This window comes from Phoca vitulina, unplaced genomic scaffold (genome assembly GCF_004348235.1).
Source record: "Phoca vitulina isolate PV1807 unplaced genomic scaffold, GSC_HSeal_1.0 scaffold2, whole genome shotgun sequence".
Taxonomy (NCBI): Eukaryota; Metazoa; Chordata; class Mammalia; order Carnivora; family Phocidae; genus Phoca; species Phoca vitulina.
In genome coordinates, this window is record NW_022589705.1 from 30,219,819 (window position 1) to 30,240,028 (window position 20,210).

Sequence of the window (20,210 nt, forward strand, 5' to 3'; positions counted from 1 at the left end):
TCCTTGGCATCTTCTCTGAGTGTTTCTTGGGCTTGCCTCTCCGTGGCATCTTCTAATTAATGTTAGGATTTGTTCAGTGCAAACTTGGGATCATCATTCTCTAAATCAACCTTTGGAGTCTCCTCTGGAAACTAATACAATGTTCTTGGAAGTTTGCTAATCTCTGTAGAGGTGTGTGGTGTCCCATGTATCTTTAACATGGAACAGTGGCCCTGAAGGCACTGCTGAGATGTTGTCGTTATGCTGCAGAGCTGTAAATTCTCCATTTTCCTCATTTCTGGTTTTGTTCTGTCTTCCCAGTGCTCATTCTTTGTTGCCATTTTGAATTTCTGGGATCACTCAGAATTCTGTTTTTGTTTCTCAACATGTTTTGGCTTTTGTACTATGTAGATTGTTTCTTTTTTATGTGTAAAATCTTTGTTCTGATTATAAATATTTATTATTAAAAAATTGGAAAAAATTACAAGGCTTAAAGAAGGAAATTTTAATTATCTACTATTTTATATATACCTATACACTTTTTTTGTTAAACTATTAAGACTATACGGTATATTCAATTTTGTAAACATTTAAAAACAACATACTATAAGCATTCTACCAAAAGATTATTTTGGGTTTTCTATTCTGTTCCATTGATCTATGTGTCTGTTTTTGTCAGTACCATACTGTCTTGATGCCTACAGCTCTGTAATACAGCTTAAAGTCTGGAATCATGATGCTTCCAGCTTTGCTTTTCTTTTTCAGGATTGCTTTGTCTATTCAGGGTCTTTTGTGGTTCCATACAAATTTTAGAATTGTTTGTTCTAGCTCTAGGAAAAATGCTGGTGGTATTTGGAATGAGGATGAAGATGATGATGGAGGTGATGAGGTAACTAATATTGACTTAGTGATTCCTCTGTGCCAGGCCCTGGTCTACCCACTCTACTTATATTTGTTCAATTAATCTTCACACCAATCCTGTGATAGGACTTATTATTCCCACATTACAGATAAAGAAGCTATAGTACAGAGAGATAAGTAACTTGCCCAATATTCCATAACTAGTGAGTGGTTATATACATATATTTAAATTGACGTTCATTTTCTTATGTCAATAAAATATTTTATAAATCCCACTTAAAATGATTGAGTAGAATTTCACCACATGAATACATCATACTTTACTATTATTGTTAGACATTGGAATTGTTTTCCAATTTGGGTATCATTCAGATAATGCTGCTATAAACATCTTTGTTGGCAATTTTAGTTATTTCCTCATGATAGATATCTGGACATAAACTGATGTGTCAAGGGGTGAAGATAATTATGGCCTTTGACATTGCCAGTTGCTTTCTAGAAAGACAGTGCCCATTTATAATTTATAATTCACAGGATAGTGTGTGAGAGTATACACCTCATTGCACTTTATAAATATTAACATTTAAAGATATCTTGTTAGTTTGAAAAGTAAAAATAGTGTTCCATATATATTTTTAATTTAGTAGTATGGATTTTGTTGTTACCAATCAATGGGTTTGCTCATAGCACACAGAAAATTAGGGCTAGAACACACCCTTATTTCCAGTTGAGGAAATTGAATAAAACAATCAATCCTGGTGCTTAGGACCTTTGTTATTCTTGGTTACCTTTGTCACAGCTCATTATTCAGAACTGCCAGCTCAGTACCAGATATGCACATTTGATACATGAGTTCCCACATATACCCAGTCCTGTCCTGTAGTAAAACAGAGCAATAGTACAAACTACTGGACAGTAACTAGGTTGTGTTATATTAGAAAATTTGATCCACATACTAACCAGTGTTAAAACAGAAAAACAAAACAAAGAAACAACTTAGGCAATGACCTCTGTACGTTAAGTTAGCAAATTTGATTGACACCCAATTCTAAAGTTAATAGCTATGTTGAGAACAGTTTCTTGTAATAGTTCTGTGAGTCTGCAGGGTTTTCCTCTTATTTCCTGGTTCCTGGATATAATGTAAGTGTAGATAAGGAAGGTACACAGGACATTGAATTAAAAATAAAATGTGTTTCCTTATGGAGCCTTGGCTACATGATTAAAAAATTAGGTCTTATAAAGGAAACAGTTAAAAATTATTTTCTGAAAAATAAAATGCATGAAAAACTGCTTAACATGAGATTTTAGTTACATCAGATAAAAGGCTGTTAAAGTTCATTGTCCTATTATTCTAGAAATATTTACTGATCATCTTGTCTGGGTCAGTGGCTTTAGTTACACCTGTCTGCAAACAGACTTCACTAATATAGAGAGGGATCTATGAAAAGAGAAAGATGATTCAAAGTAGCAGAACTGCCTGGGTTCAAAATGCCCACTTTGTCACTAACTAGCAGTGTGACCATACTCAATTTGTTGGAGCACTCTTTGCCTCTGCGTCCTCATTTGTAGAGTTTGGATAATAATATTACCAACCTCATGAAGTTTCTGCGAAGAACAATGAGATAACAGAGCAGAAGCTCTTAGAACGGTACCTGGCACATAGTAAGTGCTAAATAAATGTTTGCTATTCTCCTTATTACTAATAAATAATAATAAGTATTCTTGTTATTTTTATTATTCTATGTATTCTAATTATTACTACTAAGAAGTCACTTGCCTCCTCTCTCTTCGTCAAGCTAATGTTTGATGCACAGCAGTAGTATCATGGCAACTATGTTGCTGGAGCCAGTCTGCCAATGAATCAGCCTGGAAGTTCTTGGCTATGGGGAAAAGAACATCTGAAAATATGAGGCTTGTACAGTGTTGATCCAGTTCACACAACTGAGCTTCTGTTTCATGAGGGACTAAGGTAAATTAATTAAAGAGGTTGGTGTCCAGATTTCAACTAACTGAGCTTAAGTACTACCAAAGTCACTTAGCAGTTGTTGCAGGCAACTTACTTAACTCCAAGCCTTATTTGCCCATCCATATAGCTTTTCTTTATTCTTTCTTTCTTTTTTTTTTTTAAGAGAGAGAGTGTGTGAGTGGGGTGGAGGGAGGAGGGGTAGAGGAAAAGGGAGAGAGAGAATCTTAAGCATCCCCAGCATGGAGCCCAACACAGAGCTCCATATCACGACCCTGAGATCATGACCCAAGCTGGAATCAAGAATCGGATGCCCAACTGACTGAGCCACTCAGGCGCCCCTATATGACTTTTGGCATGACATTTTTTTCCTTTAGAAGGCCCTGCTCTGGTTCTTTGATGTTTGTGTTTTCCCAGGTCTGGCTTCACAGGTGTGATCTGTGTAGTTACATATGACCCTCTACTCAGAAATGTCCTGTGCTTGGTTTAATGTTTTGCTGTAGTTGTCTTGGAATTCTTATTAATTTTGTCTTTGAGCTTGTGTTTTGTAAATGAAGTTTAAGTAGAGGAAATACATACAGTATGTGCATCCGCCATTCCTTGCAACTCGGTTTGCATAAAGCATTCATGATGTCCCATAAGCACAGAATTCGGGTGGACCCACAATGCATTGGAGTTCAGTGAGACTCAAAGTGAGTACCAGGTGAACATGTTATGTCTACAATTGAGTAGGTGTCTCCCTGACAGCTCTGAGAGGCCGAGCTTTCAGTTCAACCCAGAACTTTCTTTGAACAAGAAAGAAGGCAATGATATTCTATGAAATACAAACAACCAAGAAATTTTATTGTATTTTTTCTTATTTTTGTTACTTCCCTTTGTTAGCCAACTACTTATGTTGAAAATGATGATATAGAAGGAAAGGGAAAAATAGGGCCACCAATAGTTCCTTTTTCTTTCAGTCCTCCTTACTCACAGGGAAGCCAAATGTAGAGAACACATAAGATGTGAAATAAAAAAACTTGGTTGGTTTTGCGCACTGTGTTTCATGCTGGCAAGAATGAAATATACATGCATGTATAAGCTACAAAATACAGATCGTGTGTTCCACATACAAGCTAGGTGTTCTTACATTTGCATTTAGGACTCCCATTGTACATATAAAGATGAATAGTAAAGTCATATAAGCACTTTAAAATTGTAATTTATCTTTTTTTAGAACAACTTTAAATAACGAAAACACCAGGACAAGCTGAGAAAGACCACAGAAGAAAGGAAAGAGCTTTGTATTTTAGTAGCTTTAATAACATTATTTACTGCTGCTTGAACAAGGGGTCCTGCATTTTCATTTTGCGCTAGGTTCCCATAATTATGTAACTGGCCCTATCCTATTTCTATGGGGTAAGGAGTCCAGAGGGCTAAGGAATTATACCCTTCCAGTGAATGACCCTCCTCCCCACTTCTAGAACACACAACTCGTGCCTGAAACCTGAAATTCCCTGATTAGTTAATGACCCTCCTACCATGGTCTATATGGCCCAGAACTGATTTGGGTGCCAGGATCAGTTCTCCCTAGGGCAGAGATTGCATCAGAGGTCTGTGCATTTCCAGGTTGGAGAAATGGACAAAGGGCAGCTGTTGATTTGTACGTGGGCTTGAAGGGGCCACGCCCATGAATATGAAGTCCCTCAGAGTGAGGACTGGAGTTGGGAAGAGTAGGAAGAAAAGAGGGTGCTCCATGGCCCATCTGTTCCTGACCTGCTATATTCCAGCATGACATTGAGAGGGGTCCAAGGATTTTATTTTATTTTTATTTTTTCAAACCCCAGCATGGGGCTTGAACTCATGATCCTGAGACCTGAGCTGAGATCAAGAGTTGAATGCTTAACTGACTGAGCCACCCTAGTGCCCCATAGAGGAGTCCAAGAATTTTAAATTTGAATCTGGCTTTCCAAGTCATAGTGAAGGTATATTTGTGAAGATAGGAGATAAACACATTTTTAACAGCTTGTTAGCCTGATTTATAATGTTTGCATATTTAGACATATTTTAGGTGGTTCCCCTTTTGTACTTTTGCCCCAGGCCCCTCAAATATTAGGGGAGGGCCTGGATGTGAGTATGAAAAGCACTTAGTGCCTAGCACTTAGTAAAATCCCAGTAAACGATGGCTGTTATCAATATCAGGTAACATAGCAAATGATGATGATAATGTAACACCTTTCTCTTCTTGTAGTTAAGGCCCTGAAACCCTGCTCACCTCTCCCTCCACCAACACCTCTTCCCCACCCCTAAGTCAGTGGGGTGATGGTGGTCATGGTAGTATTGTGCTTTCCAACCCCCCAGAAACTAAATAAGCCTTCCTCTAAGTAGACTGGTTGTCTGGTTCCTTAAAGCATTGCTCTGGGTCTCACAGCTATGCCCTGTGAGTAGGATTAACTACAGTCCTGTTCCTGCTGGAATCATGCATGAGCTTGCTATGCCCTCTACAGTATGTATTGTGCTATCCATTCTGCAGCTCATCACCTATGTTTTGTTGTTGTTGTTGTTTTTTCTAATGGATTTGGGATTACTTTTGATATTTAGGAAAAGATTTATCTTTAGTAACAATTAAATAGGCTAAGAAGAACGATTTAACATGTTTGCCTTTTCACACTGGGTGCCCGGAACTGGGTTAAATAGATTTTTCTCAGTTACAATAACTATGCACTGCTTAGGCTTTCTAATTCAATGAATTTCCTGCCCTCATTATTTAGTTCTTACCTGGATTGTTATCTTTGGCTATTTTGGTGAAATTTTACTGTAAGCTTCCTTGAACACTGTTTCATTGATTTGTCTTCTCTTTGTTTTAATGAATCACTCTAACATGGTTAGACAGCATGTTCTTTGGAAAGATTTTGACATTTTTTTCAAAAGTCTGAAACCGTGTAGAATTATTTGGGAGCATGTAGAATTCATTGGGTTCACATGCAGGTAGTTTTTAAAAGTATAATTTTAAAAACATGGCTTATATTTTCTTTCTCATTTTGCTGATGTTGCTCACCAGATAATCATTGACTGAATGAAAAGAACTTGATCCCAGAGTCACTCCAGCTTGCATCTGGCAGTAGATTTTGCCCAACTGGAAAGATGTAGTAATATTTGGAGAAATAGAAGTTTGATTAGGATCATTTTGCTTCTTTTCCTTCTCTTAGTTTTTATACTTATAGCCAGACATTATGACATTAAGTATCACTTCCTTTGGCAGATACCATATGTGGACTGGCTACCAAATCATGGGTTCTTAAAATAGATGCTTCTCCCAAAATAGCACCTACATATTGTGCATTGTTACTTGCCTGCTTGCTTGTTTATTGCCAGCTGGCTATAAACTCCTTGAGAGCAGAAACCATACCTGACTTGTTCACTTATTGTATCCTCGGCATCTAACACAGTACTTGGGACACAATGTCGGTATTTAAAAAAAAAAAATTTGTTGAATGGATAAATGAATGCCTCTAGCACACAGACAATGCCCTTAATGCAAAGCTAGGGACTTTCAGGGAAGGTGTGGTAACAAGTTAAGTAGAAGTAGATGAGGGAATTGAAGGGGTTGTCAAGGGAGGACTTGAAGTGATACAACATATCGGGCGTACAGCAGAAGAGAGAATGGGCTGGGTAATAGAGGCAATCAAGTGATGAGAGGTCATCATAAAATTGCAAAGCCAGTTTAGTGGGTTAGGAAGTGAACAACTCAGAGGTTAAGAGGTTGTGGCCAGAATAGGCTATTGGATTTTAAGGTTTCATAGGTGAGGTTGTTCTATACCATTATTAGGTCCAGATTGAGCCTTAGAAGTATTAGGGGATCGAGTCCTGCATCCTGTTCCTGCTCAGTGAAGATCCTGCTTCTCCCTCTCCCTCTGCTCCTCCCCCCACCCCACACTCATGTGTGCACGCTCTCTCTCTCAAATAAATAAATAAAAATCTTTTTTAAAAAAAGAGGTATTAGGTCAAACCATGTGGAATTGCCAATATTCTCTCTTTTTTTTTTTTCACTTATAAAAAGGCACTTTTGGGGCACTTGGGTGGCTCAGTCGTTAAGCGTCTGCCTTCGGCTCAGGTCATGATCCTGGGGTCCTAGGTTTGAGCCCCTCATTGGGCTCCTGCTCAGTGGGAAGCCTGCTTCTCCCTCTCATACACTCCCCTGCTTGTGTTCCCTCTCTTGCTGTCTCTCTCTCTGTCAAATAAATAAATAAAATCTTAATATATATATTATATATTTATATAATATTACATTACATATATATATTATATGTACATATATATATATATATATATATATATATATATATATATAAAGGCACTTTCATGATTCAGTCCAATAGTTTGCTAAAGTTTAGTGGAGATGGGGTGAAGATTAAAGAATTTTGAGGCTAAGATATTGATGGACTCATTCATATGGATTCTGATACTAGGCAGAGTGATTTTAGGAGGCAAGGGGCAAACATTGTTACCCAGGTGCCCGTCTTAGGTGAGATTGGTAGATGACAGTGAAGAGAACAGATGGAGGATGACATAGATCAGTGATATAGGATAAAGGCTTTATAAAAAAAAAAAACACCATAAAAAACCAAAATGAGACCATAGGAGTAATGGCCTGGTTTGGAAGTTGCAAAGGGGAGCTTAGAGAATACTTCTCCCCACACATCCCTGGTACTTGGGTATTGGGAGGAGCAGTCTCTTCTAGAGGAAAGGGAGTCTTCCAATAAGGGTTCAGGCTCAGTTAAGTAACAAAGGCAGAGAGAAGATTCACAGAGGAAACAGAATAAAACTGTGGTTCTAGATGAAAAAGCCTACATAGGACATAAGCCTTTATTTGAAAGTCTTGAGTTACTAATGTCTTAGATATATTCACAAGATTTACCCACTCACTTAAGTGGCTTAGGAGAAACTAAAAAAACTAAGGTTGTTGTGGGGTAGTAATGGCATAAGGCAAAAGTTTTTTTTTTTTTTTTTTTTTTACCACGTATGACTCCAGATTCATTTTGCAACAAACTTCTCTACATCCCAGAGTATATAAAAATGTTTTTCTTTGCCTTTCTCTACTTTCTTATTTACATGCTGACATTTATCTTTTCTCTGAACTAACACTATACATCCCTATGCAGTTCCTGCCTTTATGCCATGGTACATTCCACTGAGTTTGCCCAAATGGGAAATTAAAATCTCAGTGAGTGATTTAGACATTTTCCAAGTGAAACCCATAGCAGACATGTTCTATGGGGCTGAATTGGAGACCTCAGGTCCATTTTTCCACATGGCTCCGTGAGTGGCCCTCTGGTCATGCATGTGCCTCAGTTTGGTTTTGTAACTTTCAGAAGACTTCGATTTGACCTTCTGTCCATTTGGTTGGCAGAGTACCTGGATATGTCCTTAATAAGAAATACTGAATTTTAGAACATCAGTGTTTTCCTAGCCTCAGAACTCTCTGCCCGTTCAATAATTATAACAAACTTGCTATAATGGAAGTTTGGCATAGAAAATGTGCTGAAGGACAGGCAATCCATTACTCCAAAATTTATCTTTAGAGCAAACTCAAGAGCTTGACTTCCCCCTGTATAATTGTCTTTCCTAAACAATGCTGGGATATCACTCCATTGTAACATCACAGTGAAGTGTGATTATAGTGAAGGATGTGGTGATCAGCACTATGTTAAACTTGCTATTGTGATTATTATGTGGATGCCACTGAGGCTGCAGCCCTTAATATCACAGTACCCTAATTTATTAAGGATCCATGGATAAAACTTCACATGGCTCCTCCTGAGCCTCTGGTGTGTTATTCACTGTAGACTCTGTTAATTTTGTTACTCTGTATGTCTTTCTTCTGCCTACTTGGAAGCTCAAAATGAAATGTGTGACTGGGCTGTAGCAACTGTACAGAACATTATATTATAAGGCATTGGATGTATTGAACCTTCCTTTTATTTTTAGTACATACTTATTTCACTTCATTTTTAAATTTTCTTAATTTTTTTTATTGTGTTTATTAAATGTATCTCTAAGGTACGAAATCCTGTTTTGAAATAAGGAAGATCTATGTAGAAATAAATTTGGGGCCTATGTAGAAAAATCTCTTATTGAAAAAGTTTATTTTCAGTCAGAGAGCCACTCACATCTTGAACTCATTATGCTAATGAACTGAGAACTTGAAACATCTTTTACAGGAATACTTCTGGGAGGCCCTGCAATTTGTGATTAGTCCCTTTGGGGACTACCATACTGCTAAGTTTATTTGGCTCCTTTTTTCCTTTTCTTCTCCTTCCCCTTTAATCTGTCACACCTCTCCCACCTTTATTCAGTTCTTCACGTGGTCCTCAAAGCATCTCTTTTGAAGCATAGCTCTGATAAGATCTATCTCTTGATAAAAAAAAAAATCCTCGGATATTCTTTATTGCCTACAGGAGAAAGGCCAACTCTTATCTTTTTGTACTCAGGATCTACCATGGGCCTGGAATATAATAGGCAGCTGATGAACATTTGTTGAATGAACTGAATTGTATTACATAAGATAATGCATATAAGGCATTAGTAGAGCATTTAGCACAAAGTACACAAAAAACGTTTATTTCTCAGTCACTTCCCCTTCACATCTGGCTTGAACCTACCTTTCCCACCTCATCTCCCACCACTGTGGCTTTAAGCATCACTGACTTGTAATTTTATGCACATAACATACATTTCTATGCCTAAGGAGACTTCATGCTACTGTTTCTTTCTGCAATGCAATCTCTTCCTGAAATGCATAATCCTTGTATATTTAGAGAAGAGAATCCATACTCCTGGTAATGTTGTTACAAATAACAAGCCATGCCTTTTATATTTAAATAGTTTGACCTAGTTGGGCATCTGGCACCTTTCACATGCAATTACATGTTCTTTTTAATTGGCAAAGCTCCTTAAAAGGAATTAAAACATACTTTCATTTATCAATGCAAGCACCTCTTCTTTAAAAATCATTAATAAATGCCTGTGCGATGATTAAATTTTTGTATTTCAATGATAGTCTTTATACATATGTAGCCAGTTGTTTAGCATTTTATTTCATTATATCGCCCTTTACAGGAAAGTTTAAAATATATTTTGGAGAATTTTATAATCAAAAGAAGGATGGATGATTTATTCATCTCATGAAAACTCAGCCCAAGGCTACTGACAGCTGCAATTCCCCTAGCCACTTCCACATAATTTTTAAAATGTGAAGGCCAGGAATGGTGCTGTTGACATTAATATCAGGACAAGGAGGAGAAGGAGTAGGTATCTCTGGAGGAGCCTCTGGGGGAATAAATAGAGACACTCCTACAATATTAGAGATTTCTGACTTTAGGTTGGACTTATCAACAGCCTGAACTGCAATGAAGAGATCCGTGCCATTTTCAAAAGGGATGTTTTCTGGTGTAAACACAAAGACTTCCTTAGAGTTGGCCTCCTTCGGGAAGAGATCAGATGTGTTCACTTGAAGTGATTCATTGAACTTGTCTCTGAGATCAAGAACACTTGTACTTATTCTAATGATATACTTGTGAGCTAAAAAAGAAAAAAAAAAGTTGTGATTGTAATTCTCAAGTGTTAAAGAAGTTTTAAAGTATATTAGAAACTATATCACCATTCCATAAATTTCCAGTGAATAAATGTAATTGATGGTCCATATTTATTAGTATTCTTTTTACATTCTTATTTGTGTATCTAAACAGAGTGATGAATATAAAACTGGATCAGGGGGTGCCTGGGTGGCTCAGTTGGTTAAGCATCCGACTCTTGATTTCAGCTCAGGTCATGATCTCAGGGTGGTGAGATTGAGCCCTGTGTTGGGCTCCACTCTGGGCATAGGGCCCGCTTAAGATTCTCTCTCCCTCTCCCTCTCTCCCCACCCCTTAACCCGTCCCCACCCTTCCCCTTCATGTGCATGCATATGTTCTCTCTCTCTCTCTCTCAAAAAAATAAAATAAATAAATAAATAAAAAACTGTGCAGGCATGACCTAAAGCCTTGGTCAGTATTTCTGTGCATGTATCTGGCTGAGAGAGGAAGCCTTTAAATTACTGCTTATTGCTTTATTATTTATAGAGGAGTTTTGGGTACCAGTGCTTCTCAAACTTTCATGTGCATACAAAATACCCAGGGATCTTAAAATACAGATTCTTGGTTTGGTAGATCTGGTTGGGGACTGGGGTTCTACGTTTCTAACAAGCATTCATGTGATGCCCATGCTGCAATCTGAAGACTATACTTTGAGACAAAAATCTAGTAGGACCTGAGGTTTCTTCCAAAAGTCAGCTCTGCTCCATAAATATCTGTGCTCTATTCCCAATCCTTTCCAGGAGTCATTGCTAAAAATGGGGTTTATTAAAGGACAGCTTGGCAAGATTTCAAAAAAACCTAGATTGCCTGTTACTGGTTGAAACCTCTTAAAACTTAAAGTGGGCCAGTTTTTCAGGTTTTAAACCTCTCCTATTTAAAAATCCTAACCTTTTATTTCAGAGGACATTCCAGATCCCTCTTGCCTTCTGCCTTCCCCATGCATCACAACATGCCTGCCTGCCTCACCTCCTTCTGCACCTCTGTTGGCTGGTAAACTCCTTTACAGGGTCCACACCACATTCAGCTTACCTCTTCCGTGATCATAATCATCCCCAGGAGCTGTCCAAGTCAGATTAATAAATTTGTCCCCATGGATTTTTGCCTTAAGGTCAGTGATTTGACAAGGTGGGAAGAGATCAGGTATGGGAGCCCGTGGGACACCAGAGGCCACAAATGAACCTCCCGAGGATGTTCTGCTGAAACACACTTGGTTGCCTTGAAGATCATTCTTACTAATTTCGGGTCTTGGTGGATTCCATTTTAGTTCACCTGCATCACATCACATCACATCACATCACATCACATCACATCACATCACATCACATCATCACATTATATTACATTACATTACATTATATTACCTTGCATTGCATTACATTACATTACATTACATTACATTACATTTCATTACATTGTAAGCAACTATATGAGTATACTTCCTTCTGTTTTGTTATCAGATTGCCCTCTTCCTGCTCTCGCCTTTGCCTTCTTTCCTCCCACACACAAAATTAATTTTAACTATTTGGTGTAAAGATCCCAAATCAGGTTGCACCAAAGGAAAAAAAGCAAAGAGAGAATCACAGTTTTTTATCTTACAGATATTTTCTGGATGTTTTCTGGAATAACAATTCTCATAATTTATTTTCGTGACATTTGTCCTAGAATTGTTTCTCTTCCCATCTTTTTGCCTATCCTGATTTTTCAGCTTAAATCCTACCTCTGTTTTAAGCCTTCTTAGACTGCCTCAAGAAATCTCTTTCACCTAGATAATACTGTTGGTTTTATTATTTTTCCTATTTATTTGGTAATTAATCATCTGGACCATCAAGAATTACCTTAATTATTCCTTCCATGCATTTTTTTCCCCCTCTTTTTCTATGTTTGTGTTTTATCTTTCTTATTAGATTGCAGCTTCTCATAAACTGTTTTGTGTTAGGGGTTCTAAAATTTTATGCTTTTGGAAGACTTCTGATTTTCTCATTGAATGCATAGGAACTTAGTGCTTGTAGCAATCTCAATTTTCTTCACATTCTTGCTGAAAGGTTGTATAAAAGTCATCCTGGAATTCAAAAAAATACCCTGGCCTGCTCAATCCGTAGGGTTCTCAGACTCTCATTCAATAAAAATATTCCATAATACCCTAATATGGCATTACACATAATTTACTCTCTCATAAACTCTACTTCCTTAGCCTTTAAAATTTTTGTCTGTAAAGACAGATTGATCTTCATACCCATCAATCTGGTCTTGGGCAAAGATAAAGTGGATACTGTAGCAGGTTCAGAGTTAGTATTCAATTCACCAATAGAGACCATCTCTCTTGGTATTCAGGCTCATCAAGGGATAGAGGGGAAAAACATGGTTCTCTAATGCCAAGCCAGGTCCTATCATGGTTAGTCCTATCACAGTTAGACCAAAAACCTCTCTAGCCTCTATTTCTCTGTCTGTAAAATGGGATAATTAGAAGAATGTAATGTCCTAATGTGATAAAACACTGTGCATGAGGCTAGATATGGCCGCTAAACCAAGAAGGCTAAACTCCTGCCTTTTCCCCCTAACTCAGAAAGAAGAACAAATGAAAATAAACTAAGCTGAAATACATGAAAGAGCTTTGGAAGCAATGTCTTTAAAGCATTTTTTTCCTGTGATCGCCTTTGCATGAAACACCACATGTCCTAGAATCCTCCTTTTACTGGGCACATACCAAGTAAATAGGACAGTGGGAAGCTTCTTGGAGGAGCTGTTCTTACAATACACCAGGCGCTAGGAAAAGACCTACCCAAGACAGTAGAGATTGATGGAAAACAAGTCCTGGAACTCATCAGGACTAGTCCTGATCCCAATTCCAACTCTAATCCAGGGCAAGTGTTTATGACCAAGAGTGGTATAGGACTGCCTATTTCTTGGAGCACAACTTTCCCACATGCTTACATGTGGGCTCAGTGTACTGGCTGGTATTAGGTTCATCTACTATTCTCCCTGGTCTGAGCAAGAGAAAGGAGACAGTGGGGCTTGTGATACTGATGTATATAATAAGCCCTGAATTCCCTTATTCTATGGAAATGCCACTATCAGTGGAAAGAGCTTTATTACAAAATATTTTAAAATTTATTAAAAATAACAGCAAACATTTATTGAACATTACTATTTACCAGCAACAGCTTATTAGATGTATTTCATTGTTCATTCCTCATAACTACCTTATTAGGTAGTTACCATTATTATTCCTATTTTACAACTGAGGAAAGTGAAGCACAAAGAGATTACCTAAAATACTTCGGTAGAGGGCTGGAATGTGAACCCAGGCAGTAGAAAGCTACTTTCAATCTATTGGTTTTCAACTGAGGGTTATTTTGCCTCCTAGAGGACAGTGGATGATGTCTGGAGACATTTTTGATTGTCATGACTGTGGGGGATGCTTCTGATAACTAGTGAGTAGAGGCCAGGAATGCTAGTAAACATCCTACAATGCACAGGACAGCCCCCACAACAAAGAATTATGTGGCCCAAAATGTCAGTAGTGTTCAGGCAGAGAAACCCTGATATTAAATCACACCATTCTCCCCACAGGCTTATTGGTTTTCTCTTGATCCCAAACCTTTTACTCAAGCCAGGTGTGTTATTACAGATTACTTACCATTCTCAATCCAGCCAGGCATGTACATGGCTCCATTCTGCTGGGGTGTCACCCTCTGTCCGGCTGCATTTATTCCTCCCAGAGCCCACACTTTCACACTGTATCTACCATTTGTATCATAAGCCGTAAAATACCTTGAATAGATACCATCATCCTTAGTAGCATCAGCACCTTGACAGGAAAATGAAGGAATTAATGAATATCTGAAAGGCAGATGGGCGTTTGTATATTTCTAACTCATATTTGGGTTAAAAATTTTCAAAGCAAAGATAATCTTGCACTATCTCCAAGATAGTTTAGGATTTGATTGTGTTAAAGATGAAATCTACTTTTTCTCTTACGTGCACACACACACGTGTATATGTCTCTGTGTGTGTTTAGCTTCATATGTGTATATTTTATCTTCCTGAATTGTTGTCTTTCTTTTTGAAATCAGAGGTCATGCCACATGTCTGCTATATCCAACATAGCGCAAGGTAACTATTCATTAAGTATCTGTTGAACTAAGTTGAATTGTTGTACATTACTATGGAGAAAAAATGTTATATGATTATTTTTTTTAAACTTATGTCTTCTCACCAGGGTAGATTTGGGTAGGAAATTCATTTACAGAATTTGTTCTAATAAAGTTACTTGCATCAGAGTAAACAGTCATGTTCCTTCTAAAAAGAAATGTAGAATTCTCTTTCTCTCGCTCCCTGTTAGATTTATTTAAAAAATAATGGGCAGGATTTTCATTTGGGGGGCAAGATAATACAGAGTCTACATACATATAGCAGGCACATATAACTGCATTTGAATTTATCTCTGCTGCTTTCTAAATGTGAAAGCCTCAGTTTCTTCATCTGTAATGTGGGGATAATAATATCTCAAAAGTGTGTGGTAAAGATAAAAATGAAGATAACATAAGATAGCTATTAATTTTCCTCCTTCCCTTTTTGGGGAGAGTGGAATACCCTCTGACAACTCCCTGGAGTATCTGAGTGTATTGAACTTGAGCCACTAATGTGTTTGGTCTTTGCAGAAGCTAAAGGTAGGCCCTTATTCATGTTTTCCAACATTTTTAAAATATAGGAATTGTGGGGAAGCAGGGAGCTCTCCCAACCAGACCCCCAGTAGTGGACTCCCTGCTTCTAACGTCCTCACCAGATCATGCCCTCCTTCTGTTCCTTGGTTGCTTTTCGGAAAAGAAAGATGTGTTTTCCAATTTTTTGAATGGTTACCTGCTCCATTGTCCAATAATTCCAGGGTAACTGTTTTACCATTCACTGATTCTATTACAGCTGTGACAGTGGCCCTGAGGATTGGTGAGGATCCTTGATGAATCTTTGCATAAACTGCCATAGGGCTAGGGAATTTGCCTGTGTCTTTGTTCATTTTAGAGGTCACTGTAATTGGAGGCAAAGTAGCACTTGAAGCACGGGAGGTGACAGTCAGAGTCAGGGTTTGTGAGCTTGCTTGCAGACTGTAACTCCAAGTGCCAACCTGACCAAAACAAATGGAGACATTTCCAATTAATAACTGTAGGTGAGACAGACCTGACTTTAATACCATCTATAGGAAGGGCTTATCTGATACAAGTATGTTACAAGCATATCTAAGGAGATCTCTTATATTCTGTCAGCCAAGGGAAATTTTGGTACATTTGGATTAACTACATGGTTCTTACTGTCAAGAAAATCCTAATTGGGGAAAATGAGGTCAGGAAGCTGTGTCCTTATTATTTCCTTGGTTTCTAAAAAGCAGTATCAAATCAATGGGTTCCTGAGGTAGAGGAAATATTTTTCATGATCCCGAAGTTTCAAGGACCATTTTGCATCTTGACTTCTATGTAATTTGAAAGTTCTCCCTTTAGTACCTGGAGAAAATATCACCAATTTCCTTTCCCTTGATTTGCTGTCATACTAATGAGATAGAGAATTGGATGGAGAATTTTCCTTGTTCTTTCTTTCATTCAATGCTAACTCTCCTTTTAGCAACCACCCACATTTAAAAAGCTATGATTATTTTGTAAAAACTTTAATTTATCTTGTCAAATTGTGGGAAAGATAAAACCTGAGCCCATACCTTTGCAGTGCCTGGGATTTGGAGGTAGGCCATTTTGGTGTTTGTGTCTACTACAAAGCCATCTTGTTTCTTTCCACTAGGATCGTGGAGAAGGATTTGGGGATGCTGTGTTGTCCAAGTGATGAGAAATAAAGTGTCATTTCCCACAGTGCTGTCCACAAGCACTGTGCCATTCATCCACTGATTGTTCTGGAGGGTTAAGCCTCTACTCTCAAGCTGTGAAGAAAAACAACTCTTTACATTCTGGAGAATACAGCCCCCATCACGCAGTCTCTTCCATTCTGCCTCCAATTCTCAGTTGCCCCGTTAAAAGCCTTCAGTGATGCCTGGTTTGGTATTTAGGTCTTATCATTATCCAGTTCTAAATTACCTTTCTTCCAGCCTTAGCTTCCACAATGTTTATTCCGACACCCAAACCAGACCACTTCCCCAAATGACAGTCATGAATCCCTGGCTCTGAATATCATACTCTCTGCTTTTCCTGAAAGTCTATACAGTCATCTCCATTTGTCTAAGCCTTACCAATCCTTCAATATTTGGTTCAAATGGCACTTTCTCTAATGTCCATCTCACTTACTGACTGAGAATAATCTCTCCCTCCTGTGAGTTCCCACAGAATCGTGATTCTGTCACTCCTTTGATATTCTCACAGTGTGTTTTGCTTTATACCTAGTAGTGTTTATACCTCATCCTGTTTACTAGACTATAAACTCTTAAGGGGTCTGACTGGGACTTTTTGCAAATAACCAGTGCTAGGTCAAGTGTTATTGTAGTCCCTGTGAAAATAAATGAAGTAAGTCAAGGACTAAGGCTGATTTGTTGTTTGGAGCAGAATGAAGGAGTGGTTAGAGCAGCGACTGAGGTGGGGAAGGGTTAACAGGAATTTTACAGAGAATGTGACCGTGAGGATTGTCTCCTAGGTAATTATTTCTTGTCCTTAAACTGATATCTAAGAGAAGATACGGTGGCTGGGTCATAGAATCAGATTTTCTAATTTCATAGGTAGATTTGATCTTGGATGTGGAACAAGTGAAGGGCTCTTATATCTGATTCTTAAGGTGGGTGGGTCAATGAGTTCTGCTCATTTCTGTCTCTTACTGTTAGGCTTCTTAAATACAAAAGTAATGGGCAAAAACTGCCTGACTGTGAACTTATCCTTTCATCAGTTTAATCACTTTTTTTCAGACACATTCCTCCAATTTCCAGACTGGACTCTTGAGTTTAATTTTCTAAATCTGAGCTAGGGTAACCCAAATGAGTAAAATTGCTGTCTTCTTTGATTGAATAAATGCTAAACAGGTAGATCAGAAAACTCTTGTTTCCAAATCTGTCATTATTTTCTTTGACATGACATTGTTCTTTTATTTTCAGCCAAACTTTCACAATAAAGTTATCACAATAAAAATCATAATTCACACAGATGTGAGTTCTGATTGTTTACTCTCTAGCTTAAAAATTCATATGAGTAGCTTTTGAAACTTCAAGAAGAACATTTAAAATACATTTGTCCTTTTCTTAATGAATGGTCCCAAGATTTTTGAAAGAAAATTTGGTTTTCTTGAAATTTTAGAACGAGAAGAATCCATGGATGTTTTCTGGTTCATGATATCTCATGGCTGAGAAACCAAGGCCCAGAAAGGTGAAGTTCTTAACCCACAGTTAGAGTTAATGGCAGGCCCAGGTGTCTTTTTTTTTTTTAGGCCCAGGTGTCTTAACTGACATCATGGGCTTTTCACAGAGCAAAACACTTTTCATCCATTATAAGGAAATCTTGACAAATATCAGACATTTGAGGTAATAGAAAAATAGAGCAAGTAATCCCTGAACGCTTACTTGTCCCAGAAAATTTGTGTTAAGATGATCTACTGTGAAGAAAATTTTGAGCCAATTATATTGCTATGGGTGCTTGTTAACAGATGTTAAAAAAGAATTTTTGGACCCAATATTGTATATTGCTGGTTTCTGTGGAGAAGACAGTATTGTTTCCAAACAAGTAAACGCTAATTGCTTTGCTTAAAACAGTAGTGTTGCATTTTAGGAATACTGTCCAATATCAGACTGAAACTTCTATTTTTAGTTTTAACTTACTACTGGAAGAATGTAGTACTTAAAAATTTTAACCATTAAACTCTCCCTCTTGGTTATGATTATTTATAAACATGAAAAACCAAAGAGTAAAAATTCTGACCTGGATAGCACGCTGGGAGACAGCTCCATTCCCAGATGAAAAGGCCCCAAAAGCGTCAATGAGGCCATTGTTCTGAGCCTGATCTGAAGCATATGTCTGTAAACCTCCTGAAATGCAATTATATTATCAGAAGTTATTTTCTAGAAATCAAGTATTTGCACCATTTTAGCTATTGTTAAGATAGCAGAATATGTGACATAAATATTCTATTGCATTTTTAAAGTATCAATCAACATCAAACAGGCATCCAGATTAATTCAGAAGTCGATACTAAGTTTTTAATCCTACTAAATAATAGCTTCAACAACATCTCAGTTGCCCAGCTATGTCAATTATCTGCAAAGCAGCCATGAATCTCTGATTAGTCAAAACTAATAGCATAAAATTTCATGTTTTAAAGGTCATACACTTCAAAAAGAGAATTCATTAAGCCTTATTCCAAGCCTATTGATTTATTCTTATTTTAGACATAATCTTAACAAGCTTGACTTTTGGGTTTTCTCCTGAATCATAAAACATGTGTATGTAACAACAGCAAGAAATAACAGCTGAAAAGGGACAGTTATAGAAAAGTATAATATGTAGTAAAAAATAGATTATACACCACGTCTCTCAGTCTCGGGCTATTTAGAACATGTGTAACTCAGATAGTTGATGTGAAAGCACTTTTAAACTATTAATGCCATCCAAAGTTTAAGGTAAGCGCTTTGGTAATTCTCTTGGGGCCCCACCCAGCTACCCTTACCTAAGCAAGCGAATCTCTCCCCAGCTGCTCTATGTGTTAGCTGCTGATGGCATGTAACTGCCCCCTTTTCCGGAGAACTGCCTTACCAAGAGAGGCTACGCTTGCTGGGGAAATAACATGCTCCCTCACCTCCACCTTGCCTGGACTGTCCACAGCCCCTGACTGAAGGACACAGTGGTGCAAAAGGTCAGCCCTTTTGCCTCAAGATTGTACCAGGTGTGTGATGCAATTCCAGATTGAGAGCCCCCTGTAGGGGTAGGCTTCAGCTAGACTCTAAGTCCACTTCTGTGCTTGGGTCCTTTCCCTGTCTCGTCCTACTGCCCTTTCTCCTGTTCTCCTGAGAGCTCTCCCTCTATAAATCACATGCGCCCAAATCCCTGTCTCAGGCTCTACTTCTAGGAAACCCAGCCTAAAGCAGGTAGTATTAGAAACAAGCAGTCCTGTCATTTTAGCTGCCTCAGGAGGCAACTCAGCATAATAATTGATATCCATAATACTGGCCCTAAGTTAAAAAAAATTGTGCCCACCTACTCTGCTAAAGAAGCCAGGCACATATGGAATCTATTTTAACCATCTGTGTATGATAGTTAGAAGCTTAATATATTAATGTTTTATGGAGAAACTGCATTGTTTTCTACATTTTCAGAGTGACCTTGTGTGTGGTTCAGCAGGCCCTTTGCTCTTCCCCTGCTGCTCCTTATTAAAGTGTCGACTTAGATGTCACCTTTCTGGACCTTCTCCTCCCCTTAATAAAGTCAAAGACTTTCTATTCTGCTGTGCTTTCTACTGTTAATAGAGCACTTGTATCGTGGTGTTATATAGTTAGTGGCTTGTCATCTGTCTCCCTGGGTCTCTAAGCCAGCTGCCAACTGGAAGAGAGCGGTTCCTGGCTAACCTGTTAGATTCTTTGCAGTCCTTACAAAGTGTCTGGGAAGAGAGACCTGAGTCCTAACTAGAGTGCTGTGCTGATCCCATCTTCCTTCAGACTGCCATAATCCTAGAATGGAGGCCTTAAAAGAAATGGGTAGAGTCAATTCTAATGGTCATTTAGAGGTAAAGGCAGGTAGTTGGTTAATAAGATTACCCCTCTCTCTATATGTCCCACCCTTCCCCTTCTCCCCAGTTCACTGGAGCTCACAGTCCAGTGGAAGACATAA

At 38.1% G+C, this 20,210-nt stretch overlaps 1 protein-coding gene across 1 annotated transcript in view; it reads right to left on the bottom strand.

The window, feature by feature from the left end:
• Positions 1–9,914: 9,914 nt before the first annotated feature.
• Positions 9,915–20,210, bottom strand: part of CLCA1 (chloride channel accessory 1) — a 29,257-nt gene continuing 18,961 nt past the window's right edge. The window contains exons 9-14 of the mRNA XM_032424642.1: positions 18,309–18,415; positions 16,121–16,336; positions 15,277–15,538; positions 14,054–14,224; positions 11,446–11,685; positions 9,915–10,363 (exon numbers count right to left, since the gene is read on the bottom strand). Coding sequence (XP_032280533.1) covers positions 9,975–10,363; positions 11,446–11,685; positions 14,054–14,224; positions 15,277–15,538; positions 16,121–16,336; positions 18,309–18,415 — 1,385 coding nt within the window. The 3' untranslated portion in view covers positions 9,915–9,974. The remainder of the gene's footprint in view (positions 10,364–11,445; positions 11,686–14,053; positions 14,225–15,276; positions 15,539–16,120; positions 16,337–18,308; positions 18,416–20,210) is intronic.